Source organism: Anguilla rostrata, chromosome 11, assembly GCF_018555375.3.
Source record: "Anguilla rostrata isolate EN2019 chromosome 11, ASM1855537v3, whole genome shotgun sequence".
In the NCBI taxonomy this organism is placed as follows: domain Eukaryota; kingdom Metazoa; phylum Chordata; class Actinopteri; order Anguilliformes; family Anguillidae; genus Anguilla; species Anguilla rostrata.
In genome coordinates, this window is record NC_057943.1 from 1258970 (window position 1) to 1278969 (window position 20000).

General features: G+C 45.8%; 3 protein-coding genes across 5 annotated transcripts in view; all 3 read right to left on the reverse strand.

Annotated features, from left to right (window-relative positions):
* The window catches only part of aaas (achalasia, adrenocortical insufficiency, alacrimia), a 10702-nt gene extending 5931 nt beyond the window's left edge, over positions 1-4771 (reverse strand). Inside the window, exons 1-9 of the mRNA XM_064300397.1 lie at positions 4611-4771; positions 4083-4221; positions 3715-3836; positions 3179-3231; positions 2422-2513; positions 1711-1757; positions 1279-1377; positions 914-1057; positions 96-216 (exon numbers count right to left, since the gene is read on the reverse strand). Coding sequence (XP_064156467.1) covers positions 96-216; positions 914-1057; positions 1279-1377; positions 1711-1757; positions 2422-2513; positions 3179-3231; positions 3715-3836; positions 4083-4193 — 789 coding nt within the window. The 5' untranslated portion in view covers positions 4194-4221; positions 4611-4771. The remainder of the gene's footprint in view (positions 1-95; positions 217-913; positions 1058-1278; positions 1378-1710; positions 1758-2421; positions 2514-3178; positions 3232-3714; positions 3837-4082; positions 4222-4610) is intronic.
* A 1531-nt stretch (positions 4772-6302) lies between these two features.
* Positions 6303-15833, reverse strand: pcbp2 (poly(rC) binding protein 2). Of its 2 annotated transcripts, none has more exons than XM_064300399.1 (13): positions 15646-15833; positions 13934-14074; positions 13580-13603; positions 13448-13480; positions 12615-12731; positions 12112-12243; positions 11716-11844; positions 9891-9965; positions 9571-9612; positions 9143-9215; positions 8667-8719; positions 8084-8253; positions 6303-7533 (listed from the first exon to the last, which is right to left on the reverse strand). In XM_064300399.1, the coding sequence occupies exons 2-13, from the start codon at positions 14000-14002 to the stop codon at positions 7497-7499; spliced, it is 954 nt and encodes a 317-aa protein (XP_064156469.1). In that variant the 5' UTR covers positions 14003-14074; positions 15646-15833; the 3' UTR covers positions 6303-7496. The 2 variants fall into 2 exon arrangements, with proteins under 2 accessions (XP_064156469.1, XP_064156468.1); XM_064300398.1 differs by having other exon boundaries at positions 8667-8722; positions 15646-15832.
* A 2958-nt stretch (positions 15834-18791) lies between these two features.
* The window catches only part of LOC135235161 (anti-Muellerian hormone type-2 receptor-like), an 11878-nt gene continuing 10669 nt past the window's right edge, over positions 18792-20000 (reverse strand). For both annotated transcript variants that reach the window (XM_064300400.1, XM_064300401.1), the window contains exon 11: positions 18792-19482. In XM_064300400.1, the coding sequence (XP_064156470.1) occupies positions 19369-19482 (114 nt within the window). In that variant the 3' untranslated portion in view covers positions 18792-19368. The remainder of the gene's footprint in view (positions 19483-20000) is intronic.

Genomic DNA, 20000 nt, shown 5'->3' on the forward strand with positions numbered 1-20000 from the left:
CATGTTTATACTGTGTCTGTGTGGTCGGGCTGTACCATCATGGATGTGTCGACGGGGAGGCATGTTTATACTGTGTCTGTGTGGTCGGGCTGTACCATCATGGACGTATCGACGGGGGAGGCAGAGATGAGTACGGAGCCGCTGGGGGCCCAGGCAATGGAGGTGACGGGGGAGTGGCCAGGATGGGAGAGCACCTGCGCACAGCCAGCGGAGGGCCTGGGGAGCAACGCCATATTAATATTCATAATCACATTAATATTCATAATCACATTAATATTCATACTGAAACACAAAATTCATATTCATAATCAAATTAATAGTAAAACAGCAAGACCAAGTTCATATTCATATTGAAACACCAAAATCCATATTCATAATCACATTAACATTCAAGTGACACTGACCTGGTTGACAGAGACGTGGGGTCTGTGTGTGCGTGCGTGTGTGTGTGTGTGTAAGTGACACTGACCTGGTTGACAGAGACGTGGGGTCTGTGTGTGTGTGTGTGTGTGTGTGTGTGTGTGTGTGTAAGTGACACAGACCTGGTTGACAGAGTCGTGGGGTCTGTGTGTGTGTGTGTGTGTGTGTGTGTAAGTGACACAGACCTGGTTGACAGGGACGTGGGGTCTGTGTGTGTGTGTGTGTGTGTAAGTGACACTGACCTGGTTGACAGAGACGTGGGGTCTGTGTGTGTGTGTGTGTGTGTGTGTGTAAGTGACACTGACCTGGTTGACAGGGATGTGGGGTCTGTGGTGTGTGTGTGTGTGTGTGTAAGTGACACAGACTGTTGAAGAGACGTGGGTCTGTGTGTGTGTGTGTGTGTGTGTGTGTAAGTGACACAGACCTGGTTGACAGGGACGTGGGGTCTGTGTGTGTGTGTGTGTGTGTGTGTGTGTGTGTAAGTGACACTGACCTGGTTGACAGAGACGTGGGGTCCACATGCCAGACCAGCAGGCAGTTGTGACAGGCGACAGCCAGAGCTGTGGCACAGAGAGGCTTCCACTGCAGGGCAGCTACACTGCGCTGTAGCCTGTGCTTCAGAGTGGGGTAGGTAGCGCTGGGGGGCACGAGAGAGAGGGAGAGGGGAAGGGGGGAATGGGGGAGAGGGAGATAAACACTTCTCACATAACATTAGGGAAACTCTTTTACCAGCATGAAAAGACATTGGGAAACATTTATCGGGCAACTTTAGTTGCTCAGTTGGGGGGTAAGATGTTTCAAATATAAAGGAAGAGTCTATGGATCATCCATGGATCTGGGTTTGAGCTGAGCCCATACCTCTTAGAATTGTAGATCCGTATGGAGTCGTCCAGGAGAGCCACTGCAAACTTGTCAGTGTGGGGGTGCCAGGCGAACCCCCGAACCGCGCAGTCTGACCTGGGACAGGAGAGGGAGTCAGCTAAATACTGCAAACACAGGCTACAGCTCAGATATAGACGCCCTGTTTCAGTGATAGGCTATAACTCAGATATAGACGCCCTGTTTCAGTGATAGGCTATAACTCAGATATAGACGCCCTGTTTCAGTGATAGGCTATAACTCAGATATAGACGCCCTGTTTCAGTGATAGGCTATAACTCAGATATAGACGCCCTGTTTCAGTGATAGGCTATAACGTAGATACATATGCCCTGTTTCAGTAATAGGCTATAACTTAGATACAGACGCCCTGTTTCAGTGATAGGCTACAGCTCAAATACAGACACTCACCAGTCCAGCACCTGGGAGAACTCAGCAACCATGTCCTCAGTGCTCAGCTGCACAGAAACAGGAAAACACTAGTTAGCCAATCACAATCAGGTCCCTCTGTGCAGAATGACCCTGTAAATCTGGGTTATTGAAAAAGGTCCTGTATATCTGCCTGTTAAGGGACTCTTCCAGTGCAGGTTTGGTCCAGTAAGGGATTGTGGAATAGAGAAAGGAATGGGGGGGCGGGGCTTACCATGAGATTATGGAATAGAGAAAGGTGTGAGTCAGATCTTACTGTGAGATGGGGATAAAGGTGTAGGGTGGAGCTTACTTTGAGATGGGGATAATTAAAAGTTTGGGGGTGGGGCTTACTGTAAGATGGGGATAATGAACGGTGTGGGGGCGGAGCTTACTGTAAGATGGGGATAATGAACGGTGTGGGGGCGGAGCTTACTGTAAGATGGGGATAATGAATGGTGTGGGGGCGGAGCTTACTGTAAGATGGGGATAATGAAGGTGGGGCGGAGCTTACTGTAAGATGGGGATATGAGGTGGGGGCGGAGCTTACTGTAAGATGGGGATAATGAACGGTGTGGGGGCGGAGCTTACTGTAAGATGGGGTTAATGAATGGTGTGGGGGTGGAGCTTACTGTAAGATGGAGATAATGAACGGTGTGGGGGCGGAGCTTACTGTAAGATGGGGATAATGAACGGTGTGGGGGCGGAGCTTACTGTAAGATGGGGGAACAGAGAACCATGGAAAGAGGAGACCCAGCGCAGTAAAGCCAGAGCGAAGCCAGATCCTACTGTCAGCCACCTAGGAACTGAACACACACATTACACACATTACACAGACATTACACAGACATTACACAGACATCACACAGACATTACACACACATTACACAGACATTACACACACATTACACAGACATTACACACACATTACACAGACATTACAAACACATTATACACACATTACACAGACTTTAAACACACATTACAAACACATTACAAACACATTACAAACACTTACACACAATTACACGCACATTACACACCCACACAGACATTACACACACATTACAAACACATTACAAACACTTACAATTACACACACATTACACACCCACACAGACATTACACACACATTACACACGCACACACACATTATACACACACATACACACATTACACACACACACACAGAGCCAGCATGCTCACACACACACACACACCCACACACTTACACACACACAACACACATTTACACACACACACACACGCACACATAAGCACACACGCAAAACACACACACACACACGCACGCACACAACACACATTTACACACACACACACACACACACACACACAACACACATTCACACACACGCACGCGCACACACACACACAACACACATTTACACACACATGCACGCACGCACGCACACACACACACACACACATTACACACATTTACAGCACTCACCCTCGCTGGAGTTGGCAATTTCCTCAAACAGCCCAGAGAGGCCAGCGTCTCGCCTTAAACACATCAGCACAGGGGTCAGTGTGACTGCGTGTGCACACAAAAGCGTGCGTGTGTATGTACCAGGGCTGCAGTAAGTGTGTGTGTGTGTGTGTGTGTACCAGGATTATAGTAAGTGAGTGTGTGTGTGTGTGTACCAGGGTTACAGTAAGTGAGCGTGTGTATGTACCAGGGCTGCAGTAAGTGTGTGTGTGTGTGTGTACCAGGATTACAGTAAGTGAGTGTGTGTGTGTACCAGGGTTACAATAAGTGAGTGTGTGTGTGTGTACCAGGATTACAGTAAGTGAGTGTGTGTGTGTGTGTGTGTGTACCAGGGATACAGTAAGTGTGTGTGTACCAGGGTTACAATAAGTGAGTGTGTGTGTGTACCAGGGTTACAGTAAGTGAGTGTGTGTGTACCAGGGTTACAGTAAGTGTGTGTGTACCAGGGTTACAGTGTATTAGAGTAAGTGTGTGTGTGTATATATACATATACACACCACGCTGCAGCACTCCTCATCCACAGTGTGTCTTTATGATCCAGGAAGGCGGCCTTGCTGCTGCTCTCCAGGTGACTGTGTGACTTCAGAGCATCGCGCCGAAAGTGAAGGTTGTCCCATTCCTTTAGATTACAATCCGCACGCACACACACGCACATTCAGTTACTGAATACAGGCGCACAAACCAAAAGACAAAACATATCTCGGAACAGGTAACGCTGTTCTTCTTCGCTCCGAACGTCTCCATGAATCAGAAGGATTTTTTCACAGTATCGTCCGGTCTACGAAACCAAATGATCTGTCAACAGCTAGTCAGCAAGTTGCTGCTGTACTTACGCGTTGCCCCAGCAACGCTGATAATTCCTCACCTGCTTCGGGTAGCTGTCCACGGAGGTGCCGGCCACCAGCTCGTTATTGGACTCATACAACGTCACCTGGCCGTCGGGCAGCGGGGAAGGGAAAAGAGCCAACGAACACATGATCGGAGACTTCACACACACATTGGACCTGGGAAACAGCAGCACAAGAACACACCGAACGAGTTCGGAAAACGGTAAGATAACTGTATATTATAATTGCCTCAATGTTGCCACTGGTAAGATGAAAGAAATGGTAGATGATCGTAATGTAGAGACAGCACTTGCTGGTTATCCCATGATATATGCCAGCCCAGCTAGCAAGTTAACGTAGCAAGTTAAGTACCTACGAAAACTTCAGTGGCTGTTACACACTAGCTAGTTAGCTCTCATTGCTGACGCTAACTGGGTAACTTAACAGACGTTAGCCGGTGTGTTTCGTGCTTCAGCTAGTTAGCGAGTGAGCCAGCAGTTTGCCACGTTTTTTCTTCAGACGTCCATTGCCACAGTTGTAAGAAATCCATAATTTTACCGAATTACCTGTGACACGCTTTTACTTTGTAGTGTTGACTTCGTAGGAAGCAAATCCCGCCTGCGTTTCGCCAGACGGAGGACGGTACACGACTGTGGACAAACAGGACCGAAAACCGTAAGCAAAACTGAAACGCGATCCACGATGAGCAGAACCCATAAAGAACCCATAAAACGCTACCTCCACCTAGTGGCAGCGCCGATACTACGTCCAAAATGCGCATCTCGGAATCGATTCAAAACGAATTGTACATGAGATTACGCTCACTTACACGGTTTATACGCGCTACATGTATACTTTTCACGAGCCTTTATAAGGTCTGGTAGCAGTTTTAATTTTTTTTAAAAAAAGGACACTAAAACATTTACGCTTTCATGTTGCATGAACCTCTCTGCAAGATATTGACAGGTGAGACAGTGTTTTTGTAGGAAGAAGCACATCACTACCACACTGGTTTAGATCACAACATGTAACAAACTAGATGAATGCTTTGTTTATGTATATATAAGGTGGACACGCCTTCTGATTAGTGGTTTCGGCTATTTCAGCCACACCCACTGCTAACAGGTGCATAAAATCAAGCATACAGCCATGCAATCTCCATTGATAAACATTTGCAGTAGAATGTGTCGTACTGAAGAGCTCAGTGACTTTCAATGTGGCACTGTCATAGGATGCTACCTTTCCAACAAGTCAGTTTTGCCCTGCTAGAGCTGCCCCAGTCAACTGTAAGTGCTGTTATTGTGAAGTGGAAACGTACAGGAGCAACAACAGCTCCGCCACAAAGCGGTAGGACACACAGCGGTCCTGTGTAGCATGTTAAAAAACATCTGTCCTCGGCTGCAACACTCACTACAGAGATCCAAACCACCTCTGGAAACAACATCAGCACAATAACTGTGTGTCGAGAGCTTCATGAAATGGATTTTCATGACTGAGCAGCCACACACAAGCCTAAGATCTCCATTCGCAATGCCAAGCGCTGGCTGGAGTGGTGTAGAGCACACCGTTATCGGACTCTGGCGCAGTGGAAACGTGTTCTCTGGACTGATGAATCACGCTTCCCGATCCGGCTGTCTGACAGATGAATCTGAGTTTGGCGGAATGAATAGTGCCCACTGTAAAGTCTGGTGGAGGAGGAATAACGGTCTGGGGCTATTTTTCATAGTTTGGGCTGGGCCCCATAGTTCCAGTGGAGGGAATCTTAATGCTACAGCATGCAATGACATTCTAGAGAATTGTGCTTTGTGACAAGTTTGGTGAAACCCCTTTCCTGTTTCAGCATGACACTTCTGCTGCCCACTGAGGCCTACTGAAGACTGACCTACACAGACCAGCTGGAATTTAGTCCCTGTTCGGTCTTTGTATTTGTGTTTCTGTTTTTATGTCCATTTTTATTTTATGCTCCTCTGGAGCAGGTGAATTTTTTGAATTTGTTCTTGAAAGGTGCTAAATAAATTTTTACTTACAGGCAGATTCTACATGCCAAACAGGCCCTTTCCTGTTAAGGAGGGAATGGACAATGATCAATGAAGAAAACCATCTTCATCACGGTTAATACTGAATTATTAATATTATACATATGATAGAACACCCAGCTGATATCGTTAAATATTTACCTTTTAACACCACTCACAATGCAATTATTATGTTTACATACAATTTCCACTGAAAACCTGAAATAATTTCCAGAATCAAAGTTTTTTCAGCATTTCACATCTTTTTAATTCTGGATTTAATTTTTCAACAATTCTGTGACACCCAGGTCTACAATCTCTTTGAAAACGTGCACAAAAACAAAAAAGGGAGTTTCTTTTTCCTGCAAAGAATAATAAAAAATAAAATCTGACTCAAGTGAAGGAAAGAGCAGGAATTCTAGTGTTACTTCTATAGTTTCCCGTAACTTCTCATTTAAATTCTCACTTTCAGTCTTATCATATGTAGACATACCCGTCTTACACCCAAATCTCACCCCCCCACCCCCACCCCCCATTTCCAGCTCCCAGCAGCCTTGTAGTTAAAAAAAATATTTCTCTATTTTAAAACAAATATTCCAACGTATTAACTTTGTAGTATGCGTCTGCATTTAGGAAAAAAAACACCGCCTGCAGCCAGACCCCGTCCTCCTCCTACCCCCCCCCCCCTTATATTCCAAAGCTCCTCCTCACTGCTCCCCGAAAAAACAGGGTGACATAACAGGAATGACAAGGAGAAAAGCTAAACATTAAATTAAAGGTGACACAAACACTGTTAAAATAACCCCCCTACATATATATATATTTCATACCCACTTTAAAAAAAAAAAACAACAAAAAAAACATCATTTTTTAACATGTTAGTTTGCAATTCCTGTACATCATACCAAGGGTATCTGAGAGAGAGCACTGCAGCATTATTTCCAGGTGATAAAGGGTTTGGGGATCTCCAGAGTTCAAAAAGTTTGGCTTCCACTAAAAATGCGAGATCAGCAAGTACCAGGTGCTGTAGGACTGAGTACAAACAAATATGAACGCAGCCAAATGAGAAGAACAGAGAAAACAGTCCAGAATCTATTGTTTTTTATTTTGCCTTTTCAGTTTTAAAAAAATAAAAAATAATTTTTTTGTAGAAAAATCTGATGCAATATTTTTTAGGCCAATTCAGATTTTTCCACCTGCACTCTATCTGATGATGAACGGAGAAGGGAGTGGACCAATAAAATAATATTAATAGAAAAAAAAAAACATAAAACCGAAATATTAAAATCCTGGAATTAAAAGGGAATTAAGACCCTGGCAGAGTAATAAATATGACGTGGGTGATGTGTGTCGATGGGGTGATAGCAGATTGTTGCCTGGCTACAGTAAATGGCCTGATGGTGAAGCGAGGGGCCGGAGCCAGCACAGGCTCCAGCGCTAGTTGGTCGCCAGTCCAGTCGCTTCAGATGAGAGTCTGAAAGACCAGAAAAAACCAGCGTTAACAATCACAGCGCTAAAAATCACAGTGCTAACAATCACAGCGCTAAACAATCACAGCGCTAGCAATCACAGCACTAAAAATCACAGCACTAGCAATCACACCGCTAAAAATCACAGCGCTAACAATCACAGCGCTAAAAATCACAGTGCTAACAATCACAGAGCTAACAATCACAGCACTAAACAATCACAGCGCTAACAATCACAGAGCTAACAATCACAGAGCTAACAATCACAGCACTAAACAATCACAGCGCTAACAATCACAGCACTAAACAATCACAGCGCTAACAATCACAGTGCTAAACAATCACAGCGCTAACAATCACAGCACTAAACAATCACAGCGCTAACAATCACAGAGCTAACAATCACAGCACTAAACAATCACAGCGCTAACAATCACAGTGCTAAACAATCACAGCACTAAAAATCACCACTGCTGATGAAAGGTGGGGTACCACAGGTACGTATGATGACAGAAATCTGTTCCCACCCCCACCTGCCCCCCCGAGCCGGCTTACCGTGCGTTGATGAGGTACTCGGCCAGGCTGATGCTGGCGGCCGAACCCGTTATGGTGACCTGCCGGTCCGAGGACCCCTCCACCGGGTTGGCGATCTTGATCTGAGCCCCTGACATCTGCCGAATCTCGTTAATCTTGGCGCCCTGACGACCGATGATGCAGCCGATCAGCTACAGGAGGGAGGGAGGGAGGGAAGGATGGAGAGAGGAAGGGAGGGAGGAAGAGAGAGAGGGAGAAGGGTATCAGACAGGACACCAAACCAGAGCGCTGTATCGTTGAATGCCCTGGAACACCGCTCCTCTCCTCCTGTATGGCCTGCTTGAAGGCCTGAGTGAGGAGCTTAATGAACACACTTTCACACTGGAGCCCAGCCCCCGAGCCAGACGGCCTCCCAGCAGCCTGATTAAAACACCAGCTCCCGTTTTCTCTTAAGTAGCACACCGTTAAATATGGAATTAAAGGTCTGTAATTTCATGTTTGAAAACACGAAAAAAATTTTAATTCATCCTTGTACACTCCATCCGTAATTAACAGCTCAATACGAACCCAAATGGGCCCGAGGACAGAGCCGAGAGGCACTCACGTCGTTTGGAATGGTGAGCTCGTGGGACCCCGTCTGGGCGGAGGTGTCCATACCTGCTGAAAAAAAAAATGTTCACACCTTTAACCCTCCTGTTCTGTTCATTTTTTAGGTACAGCAAAAATGTTCCCGGGTCAATCCCCATACAGGGGGGGTTTGCAAATACATGAAATGAACCATTTTCATTTAAAATGTTGATTACACTAATTAAGGCCAGTAGAAGAAGTTTCATACTGAAAAAATAATTTTAAGTATTTTTCCTAGATTTCAATTTGACCCGCAACATAACAGGAGGGTTAACACTGTGTCGGCCCTTCTACAACCTAGAGCCAGTAATAAATGGTCATTCAAATTGTAAATGCTTAGAGCCATCACGCACGCACGCACGCACGCACGCACGCACACGCGCACACGCACACGCGCACACACGCACGCACACACACGCACGCACACACACGCGCACAGTTTCAGGTACTAACCAGTGAAGCCCTGACTGCTGGGAGCCAATGGAAAAGGGCTCTGCTGCATGGCCAGCTGGTGCAGTTTGGTGAGCTGTGGAGAGAGAGGGAGGGAGAGAGATAAAGAGAGAAAGAGAGAAAATGCATTACTGTGCATAGTACATGATCCTTCAGACTGTGAGTAGATTCATACACATTCATACAGACTGGTAATGTCTGTAGAGACACATGGATACACAGCACATGATGCAGTGCGAATCATTCAAAGGCTTATTTGAATCGGGATCTAGTGTTGAGTTCCACTCTTCGCCAACATCCACCCTGTAAGCCCTGGCATTGCCAGTGGCATTTACACCTGTGCCCAGCAGCACGGCAGCCACTGCCTACTGGTCTCAGCCCATCTAGTGGGTGAGGAAGAGGAGGAGGAGGAGGAAAGCTGCTTCACTTACATCAGGCTGTGGGATCGCATGCTGCCCTTGGACGGCATACGCCTGAAACGAGAACGCAGGGTTCAGGAGAGAAGCAGCGCTGGGCCTGTGGCTCTGAGCTTCATTAAACCTGCTCATACCAACAGGACTAAAACACCCACTCATTTAAACATGACTCCATTAAACTGCTCAAACGAACAGGACTAAAACACCCACTCATTTAAACATGACTCCATTAAACTGCTCATACCAACAGGACTAAAACACCCACTCATTTAAACATGACTCCATTGAACCTGCTCATACACACCCCTGCACCCCCCCCCCCAGCCCCCAGTTACCTGTCCTCCTGCAAAAATAACCGGTGAGCCTGAAGGTTTGGGTCTGTATGGGATGGTCACACCCTTTGGGGGCGACTGCAGAGAGAGAGAGGATAATGAAGTCAGTTACACCTCCACAAACACCTCCAGCACTTTATAATGATGAGCTAAACTAACAGAGCTCAGTAAACTGCTGTACTGCCCAGGAAACGCTAACGGTTTTCATTATGTTACCCTTTACCACCCCCATCCCCACATAAAACATCTATCGCTGCCTTTATTTATTCAGTCGTTTAGGTAGGCTGATGTTAGCATGTTTGTCGGCTACTTGGCTAAAAAAAATTATTCTTAGCCTAGTCAGCAAACTAGCTGGTACATGGTAACATTAGCAAGTAGTTATGGAACATGAAATAAAATGAATAAAACAGAAACTTTGCTCTTTTAAATCTTCTGATTGTCAGTCTGTATTTTATGTAAATGTGGCAACTTCATGCAAGGTGCTGTTGGGGCCAGGGCTCACTTGTAAATGAGACGTAAATATCAACGGGGCATCCCCGTTAAAATAAACTATTTTTAAAAAAGGAAAGTGCAGATTTCCCTGCCGGAATGGTTGAGTGCAGTGGTGGAAAAACAAGTAGCCATGTTGATTTCTGTGATTTGTCCCCCAGTGACAGTGGTACTTCCATGGCATATTACGTTTGGGGAAGTCACCTACATGAGCGGGCAATGACATCACAATACTGGTATGACATCACAGTACTTGTGCGTACTGGTGTCGTAGCACCTCCTAGAGGTAATTTTCTGACAGTGCAGAAATGATTTGTGCTGCCATGATGCCCTTATATAGTGCCCACATTCTACAGCTACAAGCAGCTGTGTCTTTAAATAAACCAAAAAAAAACATGACATCAGAGTGATATTTCACACATAGACAGGTTAGATGAGAGTCCATTAATTATCTTTAGTTATTAACGGCATGAAAGTTGGCCTGTCTGTCACCCCTGTTCCTCTGGCTGTGCTGCAGGTAGGTACTGCAGGTGAGTACTGCAGGTGAGTACTGCCTGCCCCCAGAACAGGTCTCATCTTACAGCTGGCTGTGCTGCAGGTGAGTACTGCAGGTGAGTACTGCCTGCTCCCAGAACAGGTCTCTCATCTTACAGCTGGGATTAAACCACTCATTTTACTGAGTACATTTTAAAAAGCTATATGAACAACAAACATCACATACTATGCAATAATGTAATGACTGTGTGAAATGCCAATTTCAGCTAGATGACAGAAGGTAATTCGATGATGAGATTGGTCTCTGAAAAGTGCATCATTTAAGCAAGACTACATTGCTTCATCCATTTCTTACAGAATAAATGTAGCTCAGGTCAGTGAATTGTAAACTTGCACTGATGCAGGTATAAAAAATGTTTTGTCCATTTCAGAGATCTGGTTCTTTGCTGTTCATTAGTTTGATGTTCATTAGGGTAGTTTTGCTCTTGTTTGTTATAACTTTATGTTAATGTTAAACACGGTGGTTGCAACTTGTCAATCGAATGTGCACTTCTTGCACTTTCTGTCTGGGGAATTACTGCCCTTCGCCCCTGACGTTTGCACAGTAAGACACTGTGGATAAGCGCTTCTGCTTTTAGGGCAGTAAAGCAGAGAAGCGTATGAATGACATCATTCCACCGAATAACAGCCGAAACCCACGGTGCTAAAACAAGGCCAAACCCCTCCTGCGGTGAGACCGTCAGCCTGCGGTACCTGATGTGTGTGAAAGCTGTTAATGCAGAGAACCGGCTGGTTCTGGCCAGTTCTGACCAGTTCTAGCCGGTTCTGACCAGTTCTGACCCACCTCCAGCATAACCACGCAGATCTGCTTCACGCACTCGATGATGGACTGGGGCGTCCCAGCGATGGTGATCGCTCGCTCCGTGGAGTTGGGCAGCATGTCCCCTGCAACCTGAACCTGAGCTCCTGTGGACTGCAGGATGGGGGGGGGTCACAGTTAAAACCTGGCAACCCATTAGTTCCATCATTAAAATAGTTAATAGGAGCTAAACTCATAAAAGGAGGGGCACCCGTGTGCAGTCATTCTGGCATACATGTACGAACCAGCACCCATCTCTGACCCCTTACCTGTCCGACCCCTCTCTCCTCACCTGGACTTACCCACCTCTCTGAAGCCTCAGCCCACCCGCGCTCAGACCCTCCAGCAGTCAGGCCCCTCCCCCGCGGTGGCCACACCCACCTCTCTGATCTCTTTGATCTTGCAGCCGCCCTTGCCGATGAGGGAGCCGCACTGGCTGGCGGGGACCACGATGCGCAGCGTCACCGGCGGCTTGCTGGTGGCCGTGCTGTTGGTCATGGCGCTGCTGATGTCCTGGAGGAGGGGGAGGAGGAGGAGGAAGATGCAGTCAGACAGGACAGCGGAAAGAACAAACACCGTCTCCTCACCTACTGTCCGCACGCACGGTCTGGGACAGAGGTCACGCACTCCACACAGCTGCACGACCTTCTGATATCATCAGGCGCGCGGGTCACATGACTGCTGTAGCCTAAAAAAAGACGGCTCAGAGGACATCACGCCCGCCCACCACGGCTCAGGCGGCAGTTCATCAGCCCGGCCCCCGTCCACAGGACTGGGGGGGGCTGCCGCAGATAAACCCCTCTGAGCCGTTTCAGGCCGCCCGGCTCATGGGTACAGGTGTGTATTCGGCAGAGGGGACGGGGATAGGTGGGGGTGCGACGTACCTCCTCCAGCTTCTCTATGATCATGGAGAAGGCTTTAAAGATGGCTGTGGTGGGCCCTGCCAGAGTAATGATCCTCTCTGGACAATTCCCTTCAGAGATGTTGATGCGGGCACCACTCTGTAGAACACACACCATTTTAAAACTTTCCCCCAGGGCTCACACCCTCTCAAATTTCACTCCTCCTGCCCATAGGTCCTCCTCACCCCACCCCTCCCCCATCCTGATCACAGATTCTCAGTTGTTCACATTTCCACTGAAATTCCACGTTGAGGTGGAGGTGGGGGAGGAGGAGGAAAGGCACATAGCCAGGTCAGCACTTTGCTTTTGTTGGTCTGTTTGTCTACTTATGACCTTGAGGGGAAATATCTGATTGGATGAGAGGACATCGCAAAGAGGAAGTTTGGAATGGCAGGCAGCCAATGAGCTCAGGGCTTTCAGGCTGAGGCAGCTTTTTCCTCCACTAGCTTTTTTAAAACCGTTCTGATGTTTCTCAGAGTGATTTCTGAAAGAACGTCTTAGAAATTACTTTTATATCTTTGTGCGTGTCTGGCAATCACTATTAAAGTTGACTATAAACAAAATCAAATTTCAGGAAAAAGACGTACATATTTTTGGGAATACGTTATTATATTTATAGGCCCATCTTATCGCTGTAACCAGAGCGATAAGAGGATTTTTTGGAACAATCCCACCAACTGCACACCTCCATTGTGGCCAGTGTTAACCATCCAGTGCATTAAATACAGTGGTATGCAAACATCTGAGCTGTTCTTATCCATTTAAGAGACTGAAAAAGCTAAATAAAACATACATATGTATTTTTAATGGCTTACCTCTTCTCTCATCTTCTTCACAGACTCACCCTTCTGCAAATAAAAAAGTAATGAATTATATATGATATTCAGCAAGGACAGGATGCCATTTGGACAACTGCAGGAAAGAAATCAGGGGGAAATATCACTCACCTTACCGATGATGCTTCCAACTTCCTACAGAGAGACAAACACGAAAAACCCCGTGAATCGTACTTCACCTTTAGACATTTACGCAAAAGTCAGGTAACCAGGACAGTCAGGAATCCATTCTAGGGGACATGTATTAAAGGATACATATAAAGTCAACCTTGGCTCAAGTAACAGAAGACAACAGTATTTTTGGTTAACAACAGTCACTGTCCTGGTTCAATATTTAGGCCACGTCTCGTTAAAACATGGCTTTAAAGAAGGACCGTTTTGGACCAGAAAAAGGGCTTGTGGGCCATATTAAGTCACCATCATAACCATCATTATCATCGCCGTGAACCCGACATGATTCCCCACCTTGCCGTGCATAAGCAATCTGATGGTTAGGGTTACATTGAGCCCTCCTTCAATCACACCGGAGTCCATTCCTGCAACGTCGGGACAGGGTAGCTCAGCTAAGGGGGCAAGAACGGCAGTCTTTGGTCACAGGAGCTGGAACTTAAAGTCGGGGAGAGACAGAGATAGACATGAGAAGGACAAAATACAGATGGACGGTGTAGCCGTAAAACTGGAGATTAACCTCGCAGTGTGCGTAGTATATTTAAAGTAAAGGGTTTTTTATTTAAATTCCACCCAGAGGCAGTTCATCTGGGCAAATACGCTGTCCTCAAGGTCTTCTACTGTTATAGTCTGAGGCAAGTTAGTCAAATTGATGGAGGAAAGTTGTCAACTTGCGAACTTTTTTTGAATACACAACTTGTATACCCTATACATATCTAGGCAACATTTCCGTACAAAACTCAACCTGGACATCATAACAGAAAACAAACAAAATGACATCACATTGCTTGCACTAACGCACAAGGTAGCTAGTCTATGGGCTAGACGACCTAACTAGCTAGCTTGCTAGCAAAACGTCATACGTGCGGCTGAATGGCCGGCTAGCTAACGTTAGCTTGCTAAGCAGAAAACCAATAAGTTTACGAACAGTTGATGAAACCAAAGTTTTTCATCAAAAAGACCGAAAATGAACACCATATCAAATTCGTTTTGCTACAATGCAACTAAATGGCGAGCTAAACTTAAAGATAATTAAAACGATTTGAAGCGTCCTCTATCCGGTCGCTAGCAAATGTGTTTACAAGCAGCCTAAGCTCCACACGGGCAACCTTAATGCCAGGTACAGTTGGGCCTTGTGCGAGACTGTGATTCGCAGTGTTGGGAGACATTTTTGGAAATAAATAAATTACAGTAAGAAGTGCGTGTTATTGTAGCGTGAGCATGGATAAGATTGCTGCTTAGCTGTTGCATGTGGTTTACTGGCTAATTCTAGCAAGAAGGATTAAATCTAAATCTGGGAAGGCAGAAGTCATAGTTTCATTTTTCACCATCGACATGTCCTTAGAAAGTCAACCAGCCAACTCAGCTAAAAGAGCGGAACAAATAATTCAGCTCATTGAAATGTTCACTTTATTTAGGTAAGATAGTCTAGCAGCTGCCCGAGCTGCGAAGCTGTCATATTAATTGCAATCGCATGATAGTTCAGCCACACAATGAAAATCCCGGATTGAAATTAGATTAGCCCACTAGTCTATCTTTAAATGCACATTTTCTGATCGCTTGCAGTTAGCCGACTAGCTAGCAAGCATTGCACTGGCAGCTAGCTAGCTAGCTATTAGGGTAACCAGCCAGATAGCCACTGAGGGGCGTATACGTTAGCTAGCGATAGCTAAGCAGCATGCTCACCAGAGCCTTGTTCACACAGTAAATCAAAATACCTACAATAACTGACATGGATCCAGCTAGCCGTCTATGCTACTTATGGGGTAAATTAACAGGTAAATCTGTGAAAAGTACACAGTTCTGTTAGCCAGCTAGCAAAGTAGCCTAGCTTTAATTCATAGGGGTTGAGAACCGTTGCATCGGGTAGTAACTGCCGCTTAGTATCCCGCATTAGTGCTGCCGAGGCCTGGTAACGCAGCTCGCAGCCTGACGGTGGAAACTCATAGTGGCTGCGCGTTAACCCTCTCTTTCACTCCGAAAAATAAATGCAAAAAAAGTCTTCTTACCTGATCTGGTCCTTGAGCGGTGAGCAGGGGAGGGGAGGGTCTTAAGGGCAGAAGGGGAGAGGTTCGGGAGGGTATGAACCCAGGGGGAGAGTTTTAAAAGGATCCGGGGAAGAGGGGAGAGTGACTGTACGAGATCGTGCTCCACTCTTTGCACAAAGACAACAAAACTTGCACCTCTCAACTTTCACCTTTAACCCGACCCTCCTCCCTGGGTAAAATGGTGGGATAAAGATCTCGCAGACGCGCCCCCCTCCTGCGTGCTCATCGGATATTGTATTTTCGGAGTACATGCGCCATTATAAAATAAATGAACACAGTTTTATTATAAGGCACTATAAAATAAGGATTACGCTATTCAATCACTGCTGATCACAAGACATAGATTTTCGATAATACAAAATATTACATTTTATTAGACGAAATCATAAATTATGACACGTCGTGTTTTAGAATAGGCTCATAAATACTTATGACAAATACTTGTTTATCATAATAATGGCTTATTAACCACCAAAAAAGAACCTTATAATTACAGACATTGGTAACAATGTTAATTTATGTCTGTTGTCAAGACCAAAACAATCAGTTTATCATGGTAATTATTCCAACTAAATAGTACAGTGCTCAATAATTTTTAATCATGGTCTTAATATTTGATATGGGGACAATTTAAGATATCAAGTATGATTTTTTCCTACAAATATTTATTGTGATATTTGACACAATGATATAATCACGAGTTATCGGAGTGAAGGTACAGCACAGTAAACATTAAAATGTTTTTTAAACTGTATTAATGACAATGTTTGAAAAAAGAGAAAGGGAACACAAATAAAATAAATGCACACACACACACACACACAAAACAGTATGGAAAAGGACCCTAAACATTTCAGCAGTTTTTAACTGCTGTTTTGCAGAGTTCTTCAAAACTCTTCCCAGATGAAAAACAGTGAAGTGGCCAAAATTCAACAACTAAGTGAAAATTCTGTACTCAAGTAAGGCAGTCCACCCTCGTTGAGAGCTGCATGGAAAAGGCTGGTGAGGCAAGCTGTGTATTTTTGTACTGACAGGGAATAATAACTCGGCTATCTTCCCTCGGTCTGAGCTTCCTAAACCCCCATCTCCAAATATTATGGCTACAGTGTTGTAGCAGACCACTGAATATGTGCAAAAACATCTTGTTTGTGGTTAGATGTTCCATAAGCAATGCCAGTGGTCTGCTTTGTTCCTGACACACTTGTGCACTCTCTTTGGTAAACAGGAGGCAATCCCTTCACAGCTTCACAAATTGAAAAAGACAAGCGAATGGAAGGAACCCGCTCAACATGGAACAGATGTTCTCCTCCACTGCCAGAGCAGAGAGCGCATCTGAGTGGGAGAGACCCATATAACACTGAGATATACACAGAGCTGCTGTTGCATTAAAATAACTCCACACAGAATAAGCAGATGAGACATGATCTCCACTGGAGACACCGTAAATTAAAATGATGTTCATTGTTTGTTCTTTTCCAGTCTTGAAATCCACTCATCTTTTTATCTATACCCGCTTATCCTGGTCAAGGTCGCGGGGGGTGCTGGAGCTAGTCTGGAGCCTGCTGGAGCCTATCCCTGCATGCACTGGGCTAGAGGCAGGAATACACCCTGGACAGGTTGCCAGTCTACCCAATCAGGGTCAATCAGAGCACACACACCTCACTCACACATTCATACCTAGGGGCAATTTGGAGTCTCCTATTAGCCTACCTGCACGTCTTTGTACTGTGGGAGGAACCCGGAGTACCCAGAGGAAACCAACACGAACACGAGGAGAACGTGCAAACTCCATACAGAAAAGGCAAGGTTGGGACTCAAACCCGTGACCTTCTTGCTGTGAGACGACAGCACTACCCATTGCACCACCATGCCGCCCCAGTCTCTAAATTAACCCATTAAATGTGACACCAGGGCATCTCCACACTGCCGGAAAAGGAACACCCTGTAGCAGAGCAGAGAAACTGGACTGGCACATTTTTGGAGAATTAGCTCTGTGTGGCACTTTACTCTGCAGAGACTGACTGCGAGTCAGGACACAGAAAGCGCTTCCTGTGAGTCAGGACACAAACAGCACTTCCTGTGAGTCAGTACACAAGCAGCACTTCCTGTGAGTCAGTACACAAGTAGCACTTCCTGTGAGTCAGTACACAAGCAGCACTTCCTGTGAGTCAGTACACAAGCAGCACTTCCTGTGAGTCAGTACACAAGCAGCACTTCCTGTGAGTCAGTACACAAGTAGCACTTCCTGTGAGTCAGTACACAAGCAGCACTTCCTGTGAGTCAGTACACAAGTAGCACTTCCTGTGAGTCAGTACACAAGCAGCACTTCCTGTGAGTCAGTACACAAGTAGCACTTCCTGTGAGTCAGTACACAAGCAGCACTGCCTGTGAGTCTGTACACAAGTAGCACTTCCTGTGAGTCTGTACACAAGTAGCACTTCCTGTGAGTCAGTACACAAGCAGCACTTCCTGTGAGTCAGTATACAAGCAGCACATCCACAGTACCACATGCACTCCGGCCGCCCCAGTCTCTAAATACACCCTGTAGTGTACACCAGGCATCTCCCTTGAGCGAAAAGCAACACCCTGGAGGCAGAGACAACGACGGCACATCTTGAGAGAAATTAGCTTGGGACTTCCTGCAAGTCAGATAGACACAGAAGCACTTCCTGTGAGTCAGTACACAAGCAGCACTTCCTGTGAGTCAGTACACAAGTAGCACTTCCTGTGAGTCAGTACTCAAGCAGCACTTCCAGTGAGTCAGTACTCAAGCAGCACTTCCTGTGAGTCAGTACACAAGTAGCACTTCCTGTGGGGCAGTACACAAGTAGCACTTCCTGTGAGTCAGTACACAAGCAGCACTTCCAGACATTCAGGGTGCAGAGATTAGACAGTCATCACAGAATCAGCCTGCAGTGTTAATAACTAACATTTGTATCAAAAGGGCATTTTTGGTGACATGTTCAGTATTTAACACAGAAGAAAAGACATTGGCTTTGCAAGGAATCAGGAAAATGGACATGACGTTACCGCTTGACACATTAGGTGTGGAAACACATGAAGCAATATAAAACCTTTGCTACCACACAACCGCAGTACAGGGGGGAGGAGGAAAGCCAGCTGCCCATTTATTCTGACCAATCACAATTCATATTTTAGATTTTCCCAACATAAAAAATTAACCAGTCATCACAAAAGCGCTTTAATTAAATATGAAAAACAAAGAAAACCGAACCGTGGAACCAAAGAGTGAGAGATCTATAGACCAGATACATGTGTTTACAAGTGTGACATATGGCTGTTATAGAGAGAGATCTGTATTATAAGTGTGAGATACAGTATGGCTGTTATAGAGAGATCTGTATTATAAGTGTGAGATACAGTATGGCTGTTATAGAGAGAGATCTATATTATAAGTGTGAGATATGGTTGTGTTACAGAGAGAGATCTGTATTATAAGTGTGACATATGGCTGTGTTATAGAGAGAGATCTGTAGAGCAGGTACAGGTGTGTTGTGGTGGGAACGGTCAGGTGACCAGCCTCATCGTTTCCAGAGACAGGGCTCCGACAGTTTGTCTGTCGCCAAAGTGGCGCTCGGTGAAAAATGTGAAAATGAACAGGGCTTCCCTTCATGGGCACCTGCAACCCCAGCTGTAGAGGGGTCAACCACCAATCACACGCCGTCAGGGCGCGAGGGTAGCCAATCGCTCGGCGGCACCCTGGGCGGTCAGTCGGGCCTCGGGGTCATGGTCCCAGCAGTCCTCCAGGATCTCCCTGATGGTGTAAATGCCCTGCTCCTGCTTAGCACAGAAAGAACCACTGTAGCCCCACTGCGTTTCCATCACACACCAGTGTTATACCAGTTAGCGTAGCCCGTTAGCAAAGCCTGTATCACACACCTGTTAGTTTAGCCTGTATCACGCACCGGTGTTACACCAGTTAGCGTAGCCCGTTAGCTTAGCCTGTATCACGCACCGGTGTTACACCCGTTAGCATAGCCCATTAGCATAGCCTGTATCACACACTGGTGTTACACCTGTTAGCTTAGCCTGTATCACGCACCGGTGTTACACCTGTTAGCTTAGCCTGTATCACGCACCGGTGTTACACTCGTTAGCGTAGCCCGTTAGCTTAGCCTGTATTGCACACAGTGTTACACCCGTTAGCTTAGCCTGTATCACACACCAGTGTTACACCTGTTAGCGTAGCCCGTTAGCTTAACCCGTTTGCTTCAGTGACTGCTGAACTAGGCAAGCTTTCTCTTAGCTGTCAGTCAAAGATAAGGAGGGATGCTGACTGGATGCCAGTCTGTATG